The sequence below is a fragment of the Wolffia australiana genome, chromosome 10, assembly GCF_029677425.1.
Source record: "Wolffia australiana isolate 7733 chromosome 10, ASM2967742v1".
Lineage (NCBI taxonomy): Eukaryota > Viridiplantae > Streptophyta > Magnoliopsida > Alismatales > Araceae > Wolffia > Wolffia australiana.
The window spans coordinates 5,250,976-5,270,332 of record NC_135844.1 but is presented as its reverse complement, the minus strand read 5'-3'; the positions used below and the strand labels follow the sequence as shown (position 1 = coordinate 5,270,332).

The 19,357-nt window shown below is 41.1% G+C and overlaps 1 protein-coding gene across 1 annotated transcript; it reads left to right on the top strand.

Moving 5' to 3' along the window:
• Positions 1 to 10,284: 10,284 nt before the first annotated feature.
• LOC144708255 (MADS-box protein GGM13-like) lies at positions 10,285 to 15,794 on the top strand. Its single transcript, XM_078581508.1, has 8 exons — positions 10,285 to 10,414; positions 11,348 to 11,453; positions 11,664 to 11,981; positions 12,520 to 12,589; positions 13,841 to 14,002; positions 14,841 to 14,882; positions 15,321 to 15,362; positions 15,469 to 15,794. Exons 1-8 carry the CDS (start codon positions 10,285 to 10,287, stop codon positions 15,658 to 15,660), a joined length of 1,062 nt encoding a protein of 353 aa, XP_078437634.1. The 3' UTR covers positions 15,661 to 15,794.
• Positions 15,795 to 19,357: the final 3,563 nt, after the last annotated feature.

The following is a 19,357-nucleotide window of genomic DNA, read 5'->3' as shown; positions in this document are numbered from 1 at the left end:
TGATTGATGTCTGGACTGAAAGTTTCATTAAAATCAAAAATTTCCTGTTGTTTGAGTCCCTTTGCAACCGAATCCCATATTTATCAATTTCACCTATGAGTTTATATTTTAGTCAGTACACCGGCCTACATATAGATTTGATTCCTTAGGGACCAAATACCAGGTTTTATTTTGAATTGATGATTTACTTTTGGATGTAATAGCTTGCATCCAATTATGGATTTTGGATGCCAAGTAAAATGTATTTGGTTTGTCATAGTTGACTGTAGTTGTAGTTAAGCATTGTGGTAGAGGGTGTTTGATGATGAGGTATTTTGGTTGTTCGAAAATTTGTGTCAATGCACTATAAATGTGCAGACCATGGCCTGATGAAGCATGTGCATCTCTTATCGTTTTGAGATATATCTCACATGTCTTGTCTCTGTGTGAAAAATAAAGGTGTTCTTATTTCCATTAATTGGTTTTGGAGAAGGTAGAGATCCAAAGGCAATCTGTGAGCAAGAAAACCTAAGGAGCGATGATAGAGATTATTCAACATGCACTTCCACCTATAGGTTCCATTCTCCCCCCCAAAAATGATTATATTTTTTCAATTAGAATGGACTGTTATATGGGCTCGCACTACCTGTCGGATGCATGTGAATGTGAATGACATTCCATGTACAGGATCGGCTCACACTAGGTTCCTTTTTCAGGCAATGGCAGTTCTGATGTCATTGAAATGTATATAGTGCTGGAAACCTCAAAGGGGAAACATAAGAGGACCATGGGATTACAAGTCAGGCTCAAATGTTTCTTCTTTTTCACATGACTTCGGGAAGTTCCTCGATATTTCAATTGCATTGACACATTGGCCTGGGGTTTTTTGTGTCAGAAACAAGCTTAGAGACTTCCATTTTTATTGTTTCCTTTTTATGGTTTTTGAAATCAAGTGTGTTTCCTCTTTCATGGAAATTTCATATTACTCTAATTCCATCCTCTATTTAAGACTCATGCACTAATTAAGCCTAACATCTTCTTTATTTTGTGAATATAAGCTCATGTGTTCTTCTCTTCTACTCTCCAAAATATTATTTTCTTATCTTTCTAGTGTGGAGGTGTCCACATTTGGAATCAAAGCCTCTGTTCTGGTCAAAGCTTTTTTTGACAAAATGGTGCCATGATATGAAGAATCTTCATCACAAGATGATGGGGGACCATCGGACCAGCCAGGCCACGAGACGCCAACAACCTCACCACGCAGCTCGAGCCGACGTCCGTGACCCCGGCTTCAACTACACGGCCTAGCGACAGGTTGTGAGCATTTGTTTATATTTCCATACATTTTGGTTGTTTTCTGAATTTTTGGATGGGCCTTCGTGTTTAGGCCTCGTCCATTGTTGCTTCTACTGTTTGCTTTGATGTACATTTAAGGAGAAATCTCTCGTCATGAGACGGTTTTCCCTCGTTCAGCCCAATTGGGAAGCCTCCCTCGTTCAGACCTTATATAAAGGGAGGCATGCCCAAGGAAACCCTTAAAGTTCATTTGAAATTGAAAGTATTTTCTCAACTAGGCGCCCACCTCCTCCCGTTGGGAGTTATTAGTTTTACAGTTTACTAGCATAGTTCATGGAGAGCTGCACGTCACAGCGATGCCATCTTCACCACGTCGAACTGCATCTCCGTGGAAGAATGACTTCGCTGACATCATTCTCTTCTTGATCATCGAGCAGTTCTTGATCTTCTTGGAGCCAATCTCCAAGAAGCACCCTGCTTGTGTTTGTCATAGTTTCTTGGAGATTCTTGTAACCATTCAAGAGGACTCTGACTCTTGACGAGGAAAGGATCTTCTTCCTTAACCAGCCAGTCTATTTCAGAGCCCTAGTGCCAAGAGATTTCATTAGTCATACCCAAGGTCCAACTCGTTGTTGCCCGGGTTCAAGAACAACCTTGTGTGGTCTCTTCCTCCATCCTTGTATTCAAGAATATCACCCCTGGAGATCACCAACTCGTGCGACGGCCCTGTAACAGTCCAGCCCCTCTACATGTATCAAGATCATCCACCATTTCACCTTGCTGTCGACATTGTGTGATCAGATATTTCTTGCCAGTGAACACGGCTGCCCTAGTCCACGCATGTGTGTGTGCCCTAGCCTACGCCGCTGATATGCTCGCTCCTGTTCGACAACCCTAGTGTGCGCACTTCGTGCGCTCATTGGCGCGTCCAGGCCCTACGACATGCTCTGACTCCAGAATTTCTATGCACTCAAGCCCTAATTTTTGCAAGCCATGCGCCTTGAGCCCTGCCCACCGCGCGCCCCTTGCATGGACAATCACCGTCGTACGCCATCAACCTTCATCGTTGCGATCATTGGTGCTCTCTCCTCACAAGCGCCATCCCCCATCCTAGTGCTCGCTCAACCTGATCGTGATGCCTCAACTCAGTGTGTCTGTGTGACCATTATATGTCCACACTATCAGACATGTGCCATCTGCACTCTGGTTGTTGGTCTGCATCAAGCCTAAGCATAGTGCTCTACATCAATGATTTTGCCACGGACTTCTGAGTTATGACCCGTCAGGTTCTATCGCGCCCCTCATCTTTGCAGTATCATTATTTCTTTCAATGTCGTCTCTAATGTCGGACATCGTCTAGAACGTCGTCCGGTTGGCACCGAGTATGATGGCTCACTACCGATAATGGATAGTGGTATCAAACATCGACGGTGTCATCATTTGACAAATAAAACCTAACGGATCGATGTGACTAGGATGAAATGAATGAGTGCCATACATGTTGTATGTGCAGGCTCTGACTCGAGGGAGGCGCCGAGCTCCGAGCTTGGACGGGGTCGCCTGGTGATGGCGCTAGTGGCCTCTTGAACCTCGTCAGTGTGTCGAAGAGGTCTACGACCTAACGGAATCAATCTGCAGGGCTCGCATGTAACGGATGGACTTGTCCGTACTTGTAAGATGCTCAAAATACATTTGTAGCTTTCTCTCAAATACCTCTGTCACCTACCTAGCCCGAGCGCGATGGAGTCAAGACAAAATTATACTGCAAGTGGTAATCAAACAAGCGGGGGGAGAGGATGGCGTACCTCGTTGGCGCGTGGCTCGTGGTGTGGAGTTTGTCAATAGTAGGTGACGGACGGAGTGGGTGTGGCAGAGAGGTGCCGGAGAGCTCAACGGCAGCTCAACTGGCGTTGATATGCAGGAGCTCTAGATAAAGGGGAAGCAAAATTGCGGAGACAAGGGCAACAGTGACGCGGCTCAAACCCTCAACTGTTCTCAGTTGGTGCGACTTTAACGGCAGTGCAACGGGACAAAGGTTGGCAGCGGTGATGAGCAGAGCGGCAGCAGGGCAAATTTGCCTAATCGGCAAAATGCCCGACTGGCAGCGAGGCGGCTATCGGAGGTGTGGAAGGTCGGCCGTATCAAGGATGACTGGATTGGGCCGGTGACGCGGTAATGTCCATGGGGGGCACCTGCCGGGCAGGTGACGGGAACCTACCTAGTAGGAGTGGGTGCCTCTCGGGGTGGGATGTTGGCTCCCACGCGTGGCTTCACGCTTGCTTGGGAAGGTGGAAGCAGTTACTTCACCAACAAGGAAGTCGTGGCTCCGTACTTGACGAGAATCGGGCAACGGGGATGAGTGAATTCTGTATGTGGCATCGGATGAAGGATCCGTCAATAAACCGAGGTGGGGGCTCATCTGTTGAATAATTCACACACCGCGATTAGGGGGGGCTGAAATGTCTGAGAACAGACAGTTTTTCTTCCTTACTCCCCTCATTCTCCACTTCTTCTCTACCCCTCTTTTTCTTTCTCTCAATGGAGGGGTGAGACCAGACGAACAAAACGATTTCTCCAAAAATTCTCTCTGGTCTCCGGACCCAGGGTGCCCCCCTCTTCTCTTATAAAGGGGGAAGAGGTCAAATTGGCCCCCTAAGTGGGTCAACAAAGGGGGAACCTGGTCCATTAGGGGGCCCTTATATAATGCCCCCCCCCATTACAAAGAAAAAAAAGGAAAAATAAAAACATAAAATAAAAGACAAAGGGACAAGGGAGGGGGTCTAAAATGACTAAGGACCCCTCACCAAAGATGACAAAACACAGACACGGGATGCGTCACAGTGCGATGAAAACAGGATGACGAGAACGGAAAAACATAAAACACGAAAACGAAATGGTGAAAATCAAAAGCGATAAGTGAGCATCTTCACCTGGCTATCGATGAAGATGGTGGGCAAGGTGGATGACACCGTCGATGATCCTTGATGGCGTGCGCCATAAGTCTTGACTTGCCCCTCTGCCTAGAACCTAAAGTCATTGGTAGGATTAGCCACTTGTCAAGGGATTAGGATTTTATTGTGATAACGCTAAGATCATTAGCAGTGGAGGTCAGAGACACCATTGGGCACTCCGTTTCCCTCATTACCTAGTTGTCTAATTAGTCAGATGGGTCGTGGGGAGTCTTGTCGTGATCAGTCCACTCCCGAGTCTTTAATCAATCTTCGTTCTAGACAGTACTGCCACATCTTAACTCATTACGTTTATCACATAATCTGCATACTGCACATAGTTGCCAATTCAATTACCTTCTCCCCTGTGTTGTAACACGAGCCGGCCAATCCTTGTGCTCATCATGTTACATCACAAGACATTCCCTTCAATGCTCCAAATGGGATGGTGGAGCCAACTCTAATTTGGACATTTTCAAACCTCACCATGCGCAACTATCAAGTGTGGGCTATGAAGATGCATCTTCATCTTGAATGTATGGATCTTTGGGATGTCATCAAGTCCAAGAATGTTATTAAGGAAAGGGACTGTCAGGTTACGTTTGTCATGTTCAGTGCAATCTTTGATGAGATTAGCTGCCAGTTGGACACGGAGAAGATGGCTGAGCAAACGTGACAAACTCTCATGTCCATGAATAGTGGAGTGTCACATCATCGCAAGCCCAAGGCTCAATCACTCAAAAGAGAGTTCAAGGCTCTCTCCATGGCCGGTGAAGAACCAGTGTTAGACTATGCCTGCAAACTTTCTTGAATAAGTGTGAAAACAAGGAGCTTAGGAGAGAAACTCAGGAAGTTCATATGATTTCTAAACATCCTTCATTCAATTTCTCATAAGTTTGACTCTCTTACGTCCTAAATAAAGAAATTCAGGATTTGTATGCTCACACACTCGATAAAGCCAAGGCATATTTTAAAGTCCATGAAGAGAAACTGAAAGATCGTCAAAGCAGAAGAGAGGAGAAAGCTCATCTAGCTAAAACTCTTGAGAAGCCCAAGAAAAATCATGACAACTCAAATGAAAGAGCAAGAGGAAGAGGCTGAGGAAAAGGTCATGGCAAAAGTGTATACCACAAAAATGAAGATGAAGATGAGTATGAAAAGCCCTATGATAAATCAAAGATAAAATGCTTCAGTTGTGATAAATTTGATCATTACCCTAATGAATGTCGCAAGGACAAAAAGGAAGAAGAGAAAATGGTGATGGCACAACTTTGGAACAAAAAGAGGAAAACAGAGATACTTTCATAATCATGGCTGAGGTTGAAGAGCAAAAGAAGTCTCTACTCCAAGGAGTCTCTAATACCAAATTGAAGGATGGTTTCTGATATCTTGAGACGGATGCAAGCAGTCATATCACAGGCAAAAGAAGTCTTTCCTATGAGATTTGTTTGCACCATGAGGTTTAAAGATGACTCAAGGATTGCTATTAGAGGATGAGGGAACACTCTCTTGAATTCCCTAAATGCCAAATCGATGTCACTCACTAATGTTCTCTGCACACCAAAGTTGAAAGCTAACATCTTAACTCTCATGTAATTGGATGAGCAAGGCAATCAGTAGAGAATGCCTCTCTAACTATTCATGACATTATTGGAAGACCTTTGGTGAAGGTGAAGAAAAGCACATGAATATTTTATTTGTTGAAGCTCAAATTAGTCCAAAGCTGTTTTTAACCAAAAGAAGATGTTACTTGGACTTGACATAAAAGGTATGGCCACCTTAATTTTCATTCAAAGAAAATTCTCTCTGCACAGGAAATGGTCAAAGGCCTTCCAAAGTTGGTACCACTAAAGAGATATGCTGAGATTTTGTAAACTCCAAGCAACATCAAACACCGTTTGGAATGGCATCTTCATTTAGAGTCATAAGCCTCTTGAGCTAGTACATGGAGATCTTTGAAGGCCGATAGAACAGATCACTCTAAGAGGTAGAAAATACTTTCTTTTCCTAGTTCATTATTACTCATGGATCATGTGGGTTAAGATGTTGAAGAAGAAATCAGATGCATTTGATGCCTTCAAGAAGTTCAAAGCTTTGGTTGAAGCTGAGAATAAAGAAAAGATCCATTGTTTCAGAATGTATGAATCAAGTGATAGAGAGGCATCAAACTATGCCCTATTCATCTCAACCAAATGGGGTGGTGAAAAGGAGGAATCGAACCATCGTGGATATGTTATGAAGCATGCTCAAGTCCAAAAGAGTTCCCCATGAATTTGGGGAGAGGTGGTTAATATTACCGTGTATATCTTGAATATATCCCCCAAGACAAAGTGTCTTTCAAGAAAAAAAAACATAAGAAGCTAGGACAGGCTGGAAGCCTCAAGTTGAACACTATAGGATTTTTCCGTCAATTGTGTACATGAAGACCCTTATTGTCAGTTTGAAAAAGCTTGAAGAACGAAGCAAACCCATGATCTTCATTGGGTATGAAAAAGGAGGCAAGGGTTATAGAGAAAATATGACCCAACTACTAGAAGAATTACTCTTTCAAGAGATATTATCATTAAAGAGAATAACCAATGGAATTGGAAGGACTCCAAAGAAGAAAAATTTTCAGTTACTTTTTTTAATTCACCATTATTTTCTGATTTCATATTTGACCAAGTCAACAATGAAGATGGTTCATCTTCAGCCCAATTAAGGGAAGTTAAAGGAGGTGAAGTTGAATGGAATGAAAACCAACAGTCAGCTACTAAGGAGAGTGGGCCAAGAAGGTAAAAAAATCTTCAACAAGTTTATCATAAATTCGCCAAGTTAACAATGGTGATGAGGAGATGCGTCAAATCTTCAAAGAAGAACACATTACTTAAAGGAAGCAATGCAAGTTGAAGTCTGAAATAAGGCCATGGATGAAGATATTGAAGCGATAAAGAAGAATAGGACTTGGAAATTAGTCCTACCTCCACCTAATTGCAAGCCCATTGGGCTTAAACTGGTCTTCAAGGTAAAAAAGAACCCACAATGAGAAATTTTGAGTCAGAGGGCAGGGCTGGCGGTCAAAGGATACACTCAAAAGTATGGGGTTAACTTTAATGAAGTCTTTGACCTAGGAGCTCAACTTAAGTCAATTTGAGTCATTTTGGCCATATCAGCTCAACTTGGATGCATGTGCATCATTTGGACATGAAATCGGGACATCGTAATGGAAAAATTGAGGAAGAAATATATGTGAAGCAACCAGATGGGTTTGATGGAAAAACCCCACCACTGAACATTTTCAAGCAGCCAAGTGTCTACGGAGGCACATCATAGGAAGTATACATTTTGGGCTGAGTTACAAGAGGACCAATGTTTTTTATCTGGTTGCCTTCAGTGATAATGACTATTCTGAAGGCTATGAGCATCGAAATAGCACCTCTGGATGTGTATTCTTTCGCGGCCAGAGTGTGGTGACTTGAAGCTCTCAAAAACAAAGGAATGTGTCACTCTTTTCATGCAATGCTGAATAACATTCCTCTCACAGCTGCCACATGCAAAGGTATATGATTAGCAGTCTCATCAATTAATTGGTCAAGGTGCAGTTCAAGCCAATGAATATTTTCATTGATAGCATGTCAGCAATATAACTTGTTAGAAGTCCAGTATTTCACAACCGTTAAAACATATTTACATTAACATAAGGTATCATTATTTTAGAGACAGTATGGAGGAGAAGAAGATAGTACTCAAGCATGTCACCACAAAAGAGCAAAGTGCAGAGATTCTCACAAAATCAGTTGCGGAGCGAAGTTTGTCAAACTGAGAGGCAAAATAGGTGTCTTTGACATTATAAATCAACTCCAAGCTTGAGGAGGTGATTGTTTGAAAACAATCTTGGAGATTTCCATTTTTGATGATTTCCTTTTCAAACGGTTTATTTTCATGAAATCATGTTCATGAAATCATGTTTGTTTCCTCTTTCTTGGATGTTACCTATTACTCTCTTTTTCTATCCTCTATTTGAGAGGTTGTGAGGGGCATGCTCTAAACAAGCATATAATCTTTCGTCTTCCTTGAAATGAAGCTCCTGTGCTCTTTTCTTCTCCTCTCCAAAATCTTCTCTTCTTATCTTTTCTAGTGTAGAGGTGTATACATTTTGGACCATTATTTTTTACTTATTCCATGCCAAAGATTATGGTAAGACTCTTTTCATTAAACTAAATTAATATCTGTTTTTCGGCCATCTGTAACCAGGGTTCAACCATGGCATCGAGCATAGACACCTAAAGAGACAAGAAAAAGATGTAGTATTATGAACACATTAAAAACTTATCTTGGGTATACTTTCATGGTAAGTGACAGAGTTAGAGATGCATTGAGAAGCAATGACGTGAAGGTAGATTCTTTTTTAATTGAGAAGAGAGAGAAAGAGAGAAAGAGAGAGAGAGAGAGAGAGAGAGAGAGAGATGAAAGAGAGAGAGAGAGAGCCGTATAGGCGGAGAGAGAGAGAGATTCAGAGAGGGAGAGGGAGAGAGAAAGAGAAAGAGAGACAGAGACAGAGAAAATGAGAAAGAGAGAGAGACAGCGGGAGAGATAGAGAGAGAGAGAAAGCGAGAGAAAAAGAGCGACAGAAACAGATATATATATTAGAGCTCTCCTCAAAGTTATAGGAAAAGGGGAAAGGCACGAGACCTCCCACTTCTTTCTGTGACAATCCCTATCTTTAAAATGCTCCAGAATGTACTCCGGAACAAAGTTTTAGTACCCAACCGTCTCGTCATCATTGTTATTCTTTAAAAAGACCAACAAGTCAGAAATACCCCGACCATATCTCACACCAAAGACAGTCACACTAGCAACGCAATCTCAGTGACCTCCAACTCGTTAATGGCGATTCACTCCCAAGCCGAAATAAAGATATATGTTTTGATTTATTTCATCTAGTTGTAAAATATACAGAACAAAAAAGACAAAAAAAAATTCCTCCATTTTTTATGATGTTCAATGAAAAGTAGAAAAAACAGCCCTCCTGCCAAATTTGCGGTCAGGAGCATATATAGCAAGCATCACATGGACAGCCATCTTTGCCGATTGCACCCTGCAGAAGAGGAAACTCTGCTGCTCCAGTTTTACTTGTTTTTCTGGTACCCCTACCTCGGTCGTGAAATGGTAAGACCAAGATGCACGTATGACTTCTTTGATAAAGGAATAGGAGGAGAGAAGGGAGAAGCGGTTGAGACAAAGAGAGACAGACGGACAGAGAGATAACCGATATACATAGATTTCGTGCCGACTGAAAGATAAAATTTCTTGGGATTCGATATAATGAATGCAAAATGAAGAGTACACATAGAGCGTTATGGAACAACAACAAAAACCTTGAAATCGATTTAACACGTCTTTCTCGGTCCACTTGGCGACCTACTGGAATTCGGAGACGATGACAATCACTGATGGTATGCTAACAGATCACAGCTTTGAATTATTGCGCCATATGTTTCTTTTGTCGTTGAGCTTTAGTTCCGTCGCCCCACGAGCATCGGCCATAGAAAGTTTTCTGTAGGTTTTTGGTTGACTGGGAGAAATTCAAGAAAAGGAGAAGAAGATCATGGAAATCAATGGAAAAAAATTAGATGTTGAACGTAATTCTGGGCATGCTTCTCATGGAAATGTCGATTCATCTTTGAACATTCATAAACTCGAAATTTAATATTTTAAGAACATTTGAAGAGTGAAGCGCTCTGTTTCTTGGGTTTCAATAGGAAGCTCTAAGTGGGAAGGAAATCACACTGAGACAGGGTAAATGAACAAGGGTTGAAGATTGAGAGAACTAGCCAATGGGTTTTTCGGCATGATGGTTCTGAGCGTGTGAGATGCCGAGTGAAGCAAATCTTAGGAATATTAATGATAAAAATGGGGTAATTATAAGATTCGAAATAATAAAGGTCATTAAGATTAGTTTTAACTCGTGGATTTGAACCTAATTATCTAAATAGAGTGGAGGCTCGATCTGTGCTGTCTAAGGGTCCTCACTAGCTACATTAAATACAGCTAAAAGAGGGGGTATTGCGCTCGTAAAGGAATGTCCCGCAAAGGAAGAACTGCGAAATATAGTGATCTGCGGCAGGACACAGATGTGGAGCCCATCAAGCACGATTCGGCGGGTGAAAATAACGTGGTCTTAGCCTTTGCAATTGAGGGCATCGCATTCGGTACGTAATCAGGAGCACTCTTTCTTTCTCTCTCCATCCCTCTTTCGTCTCTCTCTCTATCTCTTCTTTCTCTCCATCTCCTTTCCTCTCTCTCTATCTATCTCTTCTTTCTTTCCATCGCTCTTCGTCTCTCTCAATCTATCTCTTCTTTCTCTCCATCTCTCTTCCTCTCTCTCTATCTATCTCTTCTTTCTCTCCGTCTCTCTTCCTCTCTCTCTATCTATCTCTTCTTTCTCTCCATCTCTCTTCCTCTCTCTCCATCACTCTTCCTCTCTCTCTATCTATCTCTTCTTTCTCTCCGTCTTTCTTCCTCTCTTATATATATCTATCTCTTCTTCTCTTTCTATCTATCACCGATATATATCTCTCTCTCTCTTTCTCTTTCTTTTTCTCTTTCTCTATCTCTATCTCTATCTCTGTATGCTCTTGCTTTCTTGATCTTAGTATCGCTGTGGCTTTCTCTCCCTCTTTCTCTCTTTGCTCTCCCTATCTGTCTATCTATTTCCTCTCTTTTTCTCTATCTCTCTATCTCACTCTCTGCATACCTATCTCCATCTCTCTTCCTTCTCTCTCTGTCTATATATGTATCTCCTATCTCACTCTGGCTTTTTCTCTCTATCTTTCATTCTCTTTCTCTTCGCTGTCTCTCTCTCTTTTTCTCTCTCTCTATCTCCCTGGCTTTCTCTGTTTATCTTTTTTCTCTCGCTCTCTTTCTCTCTTTCCGACACTCAATCACCAAATTATCGAGTCGTCGTTTTCTCGCTCTTCTACTGGCGCGAAAATGGAATCTATTTTTTCTGCATGGATCGACCCGAGGATCTCTCCATTTTCTACTGCTTGTTTGCTTTGGCTCTGACTCTCCCACTATTAGCACCTAACCTTCACGTTCAATAAACTGATTAAGCGCACAAGTAAAAGCTCGAGTACCAGCAGGAGTGTTGAAGGCAGCACAGATTCCTTTTAAGGAGTCCGCAGCATGTAGCAACTCTCATTCCGACTCGAACTCTCTCCCTCTTCTCTGTAACTTCTCCTCAAGCAGGCAAGCCAAGACGCATCAATCAAATAAGTAAGAAGGGCTCGCACAGCCGTAGCGGTATTCTCTTCCATCTCAGTTTCCTCTCTTGCCATTCTTCTTCCCATTACAATCAAAAGAAGCTCGAGAATATTCAAAAGGAGTTGTTTTCACCCTCATTCTGTTAGGAAAATTAGCTTTTCTCTATTGCCGAACCTTAAATTTTCGTGTTTTTAGTTGGGAGAAGAGTTCTCTAGGATTTGTCTTCAGATTCATGAATGTTTTTGGACATTGTTCCTCTTCAAGAAGTTATGTCTTCGAAATTCACGCCATGTTTATGCGTAGCAGGAAAACAGGTCAAGCAATGGGGAGGGGAAAGATTGAAATAAGGAAGATTGAAAATCCTATTAGCAGGCAGGTGACATTCTCGAAAAGGAGAAAGGGGCTACTCAAGAAAGCCCATGAACTCTCGGTCCTCTGTGATGCCCAGATTGGCCTAATTGTCTTCTCAGAGAGAGGAAAGATGAAGGAATACTGCAGCAACCCCCCTGGCTGGTACCTATAAGGATCATTGTTTTCTCCTTGATTTCTGAGCCGCATACTTGTTCCTGTCCTTCGTCTCCCTCTTTAGTTAGGAACCTTTTCTTTCATTGAGTATCTTATTTGTTTCTGCCAACGAGTTTTTATGGTCTTTGATTCCAATCCGATTTAATCTCTCACTTCTCCCTGCACTCTTTTTATAAGCAAAATTTCAGCCCATTTCAATGATCCACAGTAATGGGAAATCAACGGTCTCTACGTCCTAACTGTCGGTTCCTTTGATTTGGGCTCTCTCAATCTTCTTCTTGTCTAATCTCACTTTCTACAATATAAAATTATTGAAACATAGTTTCTAATGAATCAATCTGGCGGGGTATCAATTTTTAAAATGACGCTTAAGATCATCAATTTTTATACACTTGCTCCATCAATGTTTCTTACTCCCACGATCCCATTTCTACTTGTAAGATTTCACATGCGTTGTTGCTTTCTTCGATATCACACGACTGTGTCAGAATTTTGGACTGAACTTCATATTTTCCTACGTGTGTAGTATGAAGGACGTTATCGAAAGGTACTGCAGAGCAAATAACATTGGGATAGAGGACATAGAAAATAAACACGTGAGTCTTTTCTCCCTTGGAGTTCTTACCCTTGAGAAATTTCCCAGAAACGTTTCAAATATAATATATCCTGGCACGCAAATGTCCATAATGGCCCTACTCTTCAAATAAAAAGTGAGCCTTCGATTTTGATGTATTTTTTCTAGATAGTAAAATTATAATAATTTTTAGCTCAACTCAAGTCATTTCCCCGGATATTCTCCTGTTTATTGAAAGTCGTTTATATTTAATCAGCCTATTGCTTTTTAGTAAAGGCAGTGGAAGACTTTACTTGTGTGATTCTCCGAGTACAAAAAAAAATTTAAAGCGAAGTTTCAATTTTGTTATCAATTATCCTCTAAAAGGAAAATACATCAGAATCCCATTCCATGGATGCTGCCTTCACCAAAAGTTTATCATAAGCCTTTCAACATTCATACCTATTAATCATATATCAATGAGCATGAACGCCTCACTCGAAAACCGATATCTTTATTATTGTTCAATTTCCTCATAGGTTGAAGGTTTTACTATGACATATCGAAGAATCTTTAGTTCTGTTGGCGTTCCAAATCCATGGTTTAAACTGGTATTGAAAACTTTTATCAAAAAAATTAATCCTGAACTTTTATATGAACTAATGCATTTTTTATTTGATGATCTGGATTTGTTTTCCCTAAATTCAATTATTATGATTTTCTCTTGATTATTTTTATTAGACATTCATTTGGATCACTATAATATTTATCCTTAAAGCAGGATAAAATTTGTCTGAAGAGATCTGCGTCATCATAACGTACCGTCCCCCCTCCCCTTATACTCCACAGGAACATATAAATCATATTTTATAATCATGTGTCTCGTCGTTGAAAAGTAGATTCATTCAATATACTTAAAGGATGTCTGATGCGCATTTTTTAACTATAAGCGACGACCTGTTGTGCTAATTTCTTCATTCTGAAATTTAACTCTTTTAATTATGGGAACAGTCGACTTGAAATAAAAGGTTAGAGAATCAATATATCATCTTCTTTGAAATTTTCTTGCGCAGTGATTTGGTGTCACCTTGATTTTTTCTGGGAGATGCCTAGAGAAAGTCGATAAAACTGTATTAAGCATGATTAAGAGAGCCTTATTACATGTCTCCCCACTTTGATTCTTGTTAAGCAGCACCCAAGAGAGATGAGGAAAGTTGAATTACTAGTGTGTTTCTCGTATTTCAAACTTGGATTTCCAGAATTATCATTTTTCTCTTCGTTGATTTCTACCCAGCAAGTTTGCACTGAAGTCATGAGGATGAGGTGCAAGAATGACGAGATTGAGTCGAGAGTCAAGTGGTACATGGGTCAGGAGCTGACTAGTCTATCCTTTAACAACTTGAACCAGTTGGAGGAGCAATTGGAAGTGTCCGTTCACAAGGTCAGAGCTCGGAAGGTATCAAACACATGTGGACTTTTGTATCCCTAGTTAGTCAATGTTCTCCCAGACTGCCAGCAATAGATATAGTAACTCTTCTATTCGAAAAAACTCGTGGATTTTTATGTTCTTTCTGTCGCACGAAGGTTGGCAAATTATAGAATTCGGTCATTTTAAGTTACTGTCACTCTTTCGCCAATCGCTATTCGTATTTATCTACATTAGTTGCTTCCCCTCTTCACTCAAGTCTATATCTCTGGTTCTACTAAACTCATTCTGCTCCTAACCTTATTTAGATACATCAATGGTTTACTATATATGTTTACCTCTAAGGTAGGATAGGTTTTTTTAAAGCGCTCTGTTTCTCTAAGTCCACTAAATGAACTAGAAGACCTTTGTACTTATCTATACTAGTAGCTTACCCTCTTCATTCAATTCTATATCTCTGGCCCTACCCTCCGTTTAATACATCTAATACGTCTACCATTCAGGTAGGACTAGTTTTTTAAAGCTCTCTATCTCTCTCAGTCAGCCCCTACCCTCCATTTGACACATATATCGTTCACTCAGGTAGGACTGGTTTTTTCAAAGCTCTCTCTCTCTCATAGTCCAGTAAATGAACTAGGAGACCTTTGTAACGCGCTAAGCCGCTCCTGATATTTCTAGCTTCCTATCCTTCTCGGCCTTTTCCGGACATTCTATTTCACTTTCCGGGATTAGGTGCTTGAGTATTTTGAAGATTATAAACAACGTTTATTCCTCTGAAGTCTATGTTCCGTATTTTGTTTATAAAATTTCATGAAACTTGCTTTGGTGCGCGTAACAAGATATCCGGCGTCTTTTTTATTCTTTTCAGAATCAGCTTTTACAGCAGCAATTTGAAAACCTCCGTCGAAGGGTAAGGCATTTAGTTTACAGCAAGAGATTTCTCCATGTTTCTTTTTCTCTACTTCTCACACTGCCCCATATCCCGATATCTCTATCTCTCCTTTTGTGTTTCTGCATCGTCACCCTCTCACTCATCATCCTCTGGTTTTTTATGTCCCTTTTTCACTCTCTCAGTTTTTATTAGTCATTTTCTCTCTTTGCCGATCTCTCCTACTCTCTTTCTCTCTCCCAATTCTCTTCCTTCCCTCAGTTTCCCTCTCGCATTCTCTGATCTGCATCTCCGTCTTTCCTTCTCTTATACTGTCTCTTTGTTTCGCTATGTCCTGCTGTTTCTTTACCTGGGTCTCTTTCAGTTTCTTCATCTATCTCTCTATTTCCTGAGCCGGCTCTCCATCAGTCTGTTATTTCTTTTTTACTCTTCCATCTCTCTCTGTGTCTCTCTCTGCAGGCCCAACTCCTTGAAGATGAGAACGGGCAGTACCGCCAAGCTGTAAGAAAGCTTAGAACCCTACTCTCGAGCTCTTCCGAGCTTAATTTAAACTTAGTGTCTCTTCCCCCTCTAAAATAAGCGAAATAATCGTTAACTCTCATAGCAGCTGGATCAGCAGCAAGTGACGGGTCAAGCGGCAATTGAGTACAAGATAACCGATGCCCCCATCCTCGAAGAAATGGGACAGTTTTATGGGTGGGAAAATCAACGAAATTCGCACCATCTACCGCCCGAGCACCAGGAATTCCGTCTCTACGGGGATACTCAAGACTTAACGCTAAATCACCAAGGATTTTAGGTCTTCGAGGTAAGATTTTGAGCAACTTGAATATGGAGATTTATTAGGGTTTGGAGTTAATGACGAGAACCGTCATCATGATCCAAAACACTGATCATCGACTTCGTCATCGTTAACAATGAACGATGACGACTTACGAGGACGCTGCCCGATAATCATCTTCATTGGCGATGGCGAAGAACAGATTTTATTACTCTTATACAACCTGAATTATTTTTCTTGATGGGCATCAATCGGAAACAAGACTAGATGATGTTTTCTGTAGTGTGGAAGGGAGAGACATCGTTCATTTAATCTTATTGAGAGAATGTTCGGCGAGCGCACCAAATCCTTGTGTTACTGTTAGGAGCAACCTTGGAGCGTTTCCTTAAATTGCAGCTTCCTTCTATGACTGTTTCCTCTTTTTTAAAGGGTCTTGTGTTTCTTGCTTGAAACTACACCGTTTTTATGAATGGTTCTCCTCTTTATAAGAGGCTGTAAAAAATGAGCTTTTCACCACCACAATTTTTGCCTTTCTTCCTCAATTGAAGATTTGTTCTCTTCTCCTCATCATCTTCTTCGCCTCGCATTCTCTTGTGTAGAGGTTACCTCATTTGCCCCAACGCAAATGGCAATTTCCTTCTTTGACTGTTTCTTTTTTTTAAAAGGATATTGTGTTTCTTGTTTTGAAACCACCCTTTTTTTATCAATGCTTCTCCTCTATATAAGAGACTGTAGAAGACAAGTTCTTCACCACCACAATATTACCTTTCTACCTAAGTGGAAGATCTGTTCTCTTTTCTATATCTTCTCCTTACACTCCCTTGTAGAGTTTTCCACGTTTACACTCTACATAACACTCAGGACATACGGCGTAACCACCAAGGATTTTAGGTCTTTGAATTCAGATTTTTAACGACTTTCTTGTAGAAACACGTGGATACTTTTGAATCCAATTTTTCTTTGCTCACCTCAGTGGTTGGTTTTGTCAGACGATCTGCGGCCAGAGGGACTTCGGAGATGATCAAGTATTGATAGAAGAGAGAAAGTCATGCGTCTATGCATAAAGTTTATCGCATTACTGATTGGTCCCGGATGTGTTTGGATTTGTGTATCTGGAGTATGAACCTGAAGCTGTTAACCGAAAACATCTTATGAAGTGGCCTTTTAGAACTTAAGATGCTTCCTCTCTGACCCACAGAATAAAAACGACTTGTCTCAACATTTTTTGGGAAAACAAGGCTCTCTTCCTTTTTCTCAGACAGGAATATGACATTAACATTTATAGTGCATTGATACAACATTTCAAAGTACCCTTACAATTAAAACCTTTCAAAGAAATTCTAAAGTCATAAAAAGGTATTTTCCGAAATTTCAGGAACAGTTGCTTCTCCTCATCTATTAACAATTTCTTGAACCCTCTCCTTTAAGAAAATCAACAAGAACAACTCAAAAATCTCCTACTTAACATTAATGTCCTTCAGCAATATGCTTAAGACAAAAGCATAAGCATAAATCCAGAAGGTTTTTGTCACGTACATCGTAAGCCCTAGGTAAAATAAATGTAGGTTTCTGGGTAGGTTCAGCCAGCTCCTTGGTGGCGCACGCAACCACGCACCATCAATGGACGTGACACCACTATCACAAGAGACGTCTTGTGTCATGACACGTCGCCAACACCATCTTCAGACCTGGGATCCGAGCGTCATTTAAATTAGATTTGAACTTTACAGTTTTAAAAGTTTTCTCTTTCCTCCAAGGCTATACATAGGCAAATGTTGCACAGAACTCCTTGGTGATCTTTCTTTGTAATTGAAGTTTCTGCTTCTAAAAGAAATTGCCCTAGTCTCATCTATGACGGAAATATATGTGGCCGACAAGCCAATCGCACATTCCACATCTCGATCCATGTTTATTAATAGAACATATTCATTATAGTGCACATGTGATGCGTATAATGAAGTCCATGAATACATGATCGGACTTAGTGAAGTATGATGAGATCGTAAAATGGAGATCACTAGTCTTTAAGCATGTGTTCTAAACATTCCTATTCGAAGGATATGTGAGAAGGACGTCAAAGTATCTGGATAGAATAACACTATCTACCCTCACTCATATGATGAGTATGGCCGATCCCGTAGCCATTAGTGTGGAGACACTGAGGATAGATAGTGGGTGCTCTTTAGTGGAAAGAGTTCACTGAATTAATTTGTACGAATCCCCGAATGGTATTATACCGAACTGTCAATCAGGTCGATTCACGTCACGGTTACGTAAGTGGTCCTTAGACCTGACACACCAAAGACGTCTTGTGGATGGACGATTGTAACTTGGTGATGGCCAATGAGTCTCTAATCATGGGATTCTAAATGGTCTTAGTTCGGGTACATCAAGAAGTTCACGAAGACGATCGAGTGGTCAAGATGCGATCGTCCACCCTCAGTATAAGAGGTGACAGCTCAAGGAAGATGATACGATGAAGTCCTTGGCCAAGACAGTGGAATTTCTGGAGAAGAGTTCTCCGATGATTTATGAATGCATCGATTAGGGTTTGAAAACTGAGTATACCCTAAGTCATCCAAGGAGTGTCAAGTGGATGGGGGATTATACATCCATGGTAACCAATGATGAACAGGTTCCATGAAGTGAGTCGATACACACTCCTTTGTATCTACAAGAGGACGAGGTGTAGCTTGGCACCCACGTGTTGGAGACTCGACCTATCGATTTGCTAAAATCGATCCGATATTAATTAATCCATACGGTGATATAGTTAATTAATTTGAAAGGCCAATAAAAGTTATTGGGTTGCTAGAGTCGTTGACTAGACTCATAAATGGGCCTAGAGGGTCACATGCCAATGGTATTTTGGACGTTGGAAGATATACTTAAGTTTTGAGGTTTTTATGAAAAATACCAACTTAGTGTAAATAGGGGCCTTTTCCCTTCTTCTCCCTTCTCCCTCACCCCCCCCTCCATCTCCGATGTGATCGGGACAATGTAGCGACGACGACGGAGATTGAACGGGGATCGTCAAAGAGAAGCAAGAGATTTGATGTGCATAGGATTGTGTGGATACATCTAGAGGCTAAACACATGAGCAACTTGAATTGTCTCACTCTGGGATCCAAGAAATCACGGATGTGATCCGTGCAAAGGTACTTTGTTTCATGATTTTATCGATGCCGTACGATTTCACGAACATCTTCCCGTGTGTATCATTTTGGTATGTTCATCATCTAGGCCTCTAGAACCCAACAGTGGTATTAGAGCTAGGTTATTACTTGATTTGGATGAAGAATGGCATCAAAATTGTCCAGAACGTAGTGCAAAAAGATAGTTTTCACTATTTTTTTTCATTCTTGTTCGGATGTCTGTTCCATTCCATTCTGGACGACTCCCCCTTGACCCCCCGCTAACTGACCGCATAACTAGATCCGCGTCTGACCTGTCAAAGTGCACATCATCCGCTCTCGCCACCAAATGGCTCCACAACTTCATGCATTGCCCTCTCACGCTACACCAGCACTAAAGGTCCACCCTTCCCTCTTTGGTGATCCGCATTATTTTATTAAGTATTTTCTCGCGTGTTTATCCACCACCTCCTGACTTAATAGAATAGGTTAGTTGAATTTGTTTGAATCTTCTCGTAATCAACCATTTGAGATATTGGATTTGGAGCTTTCTTTTCATCGCGATGGTTGTAAGGCAGTCC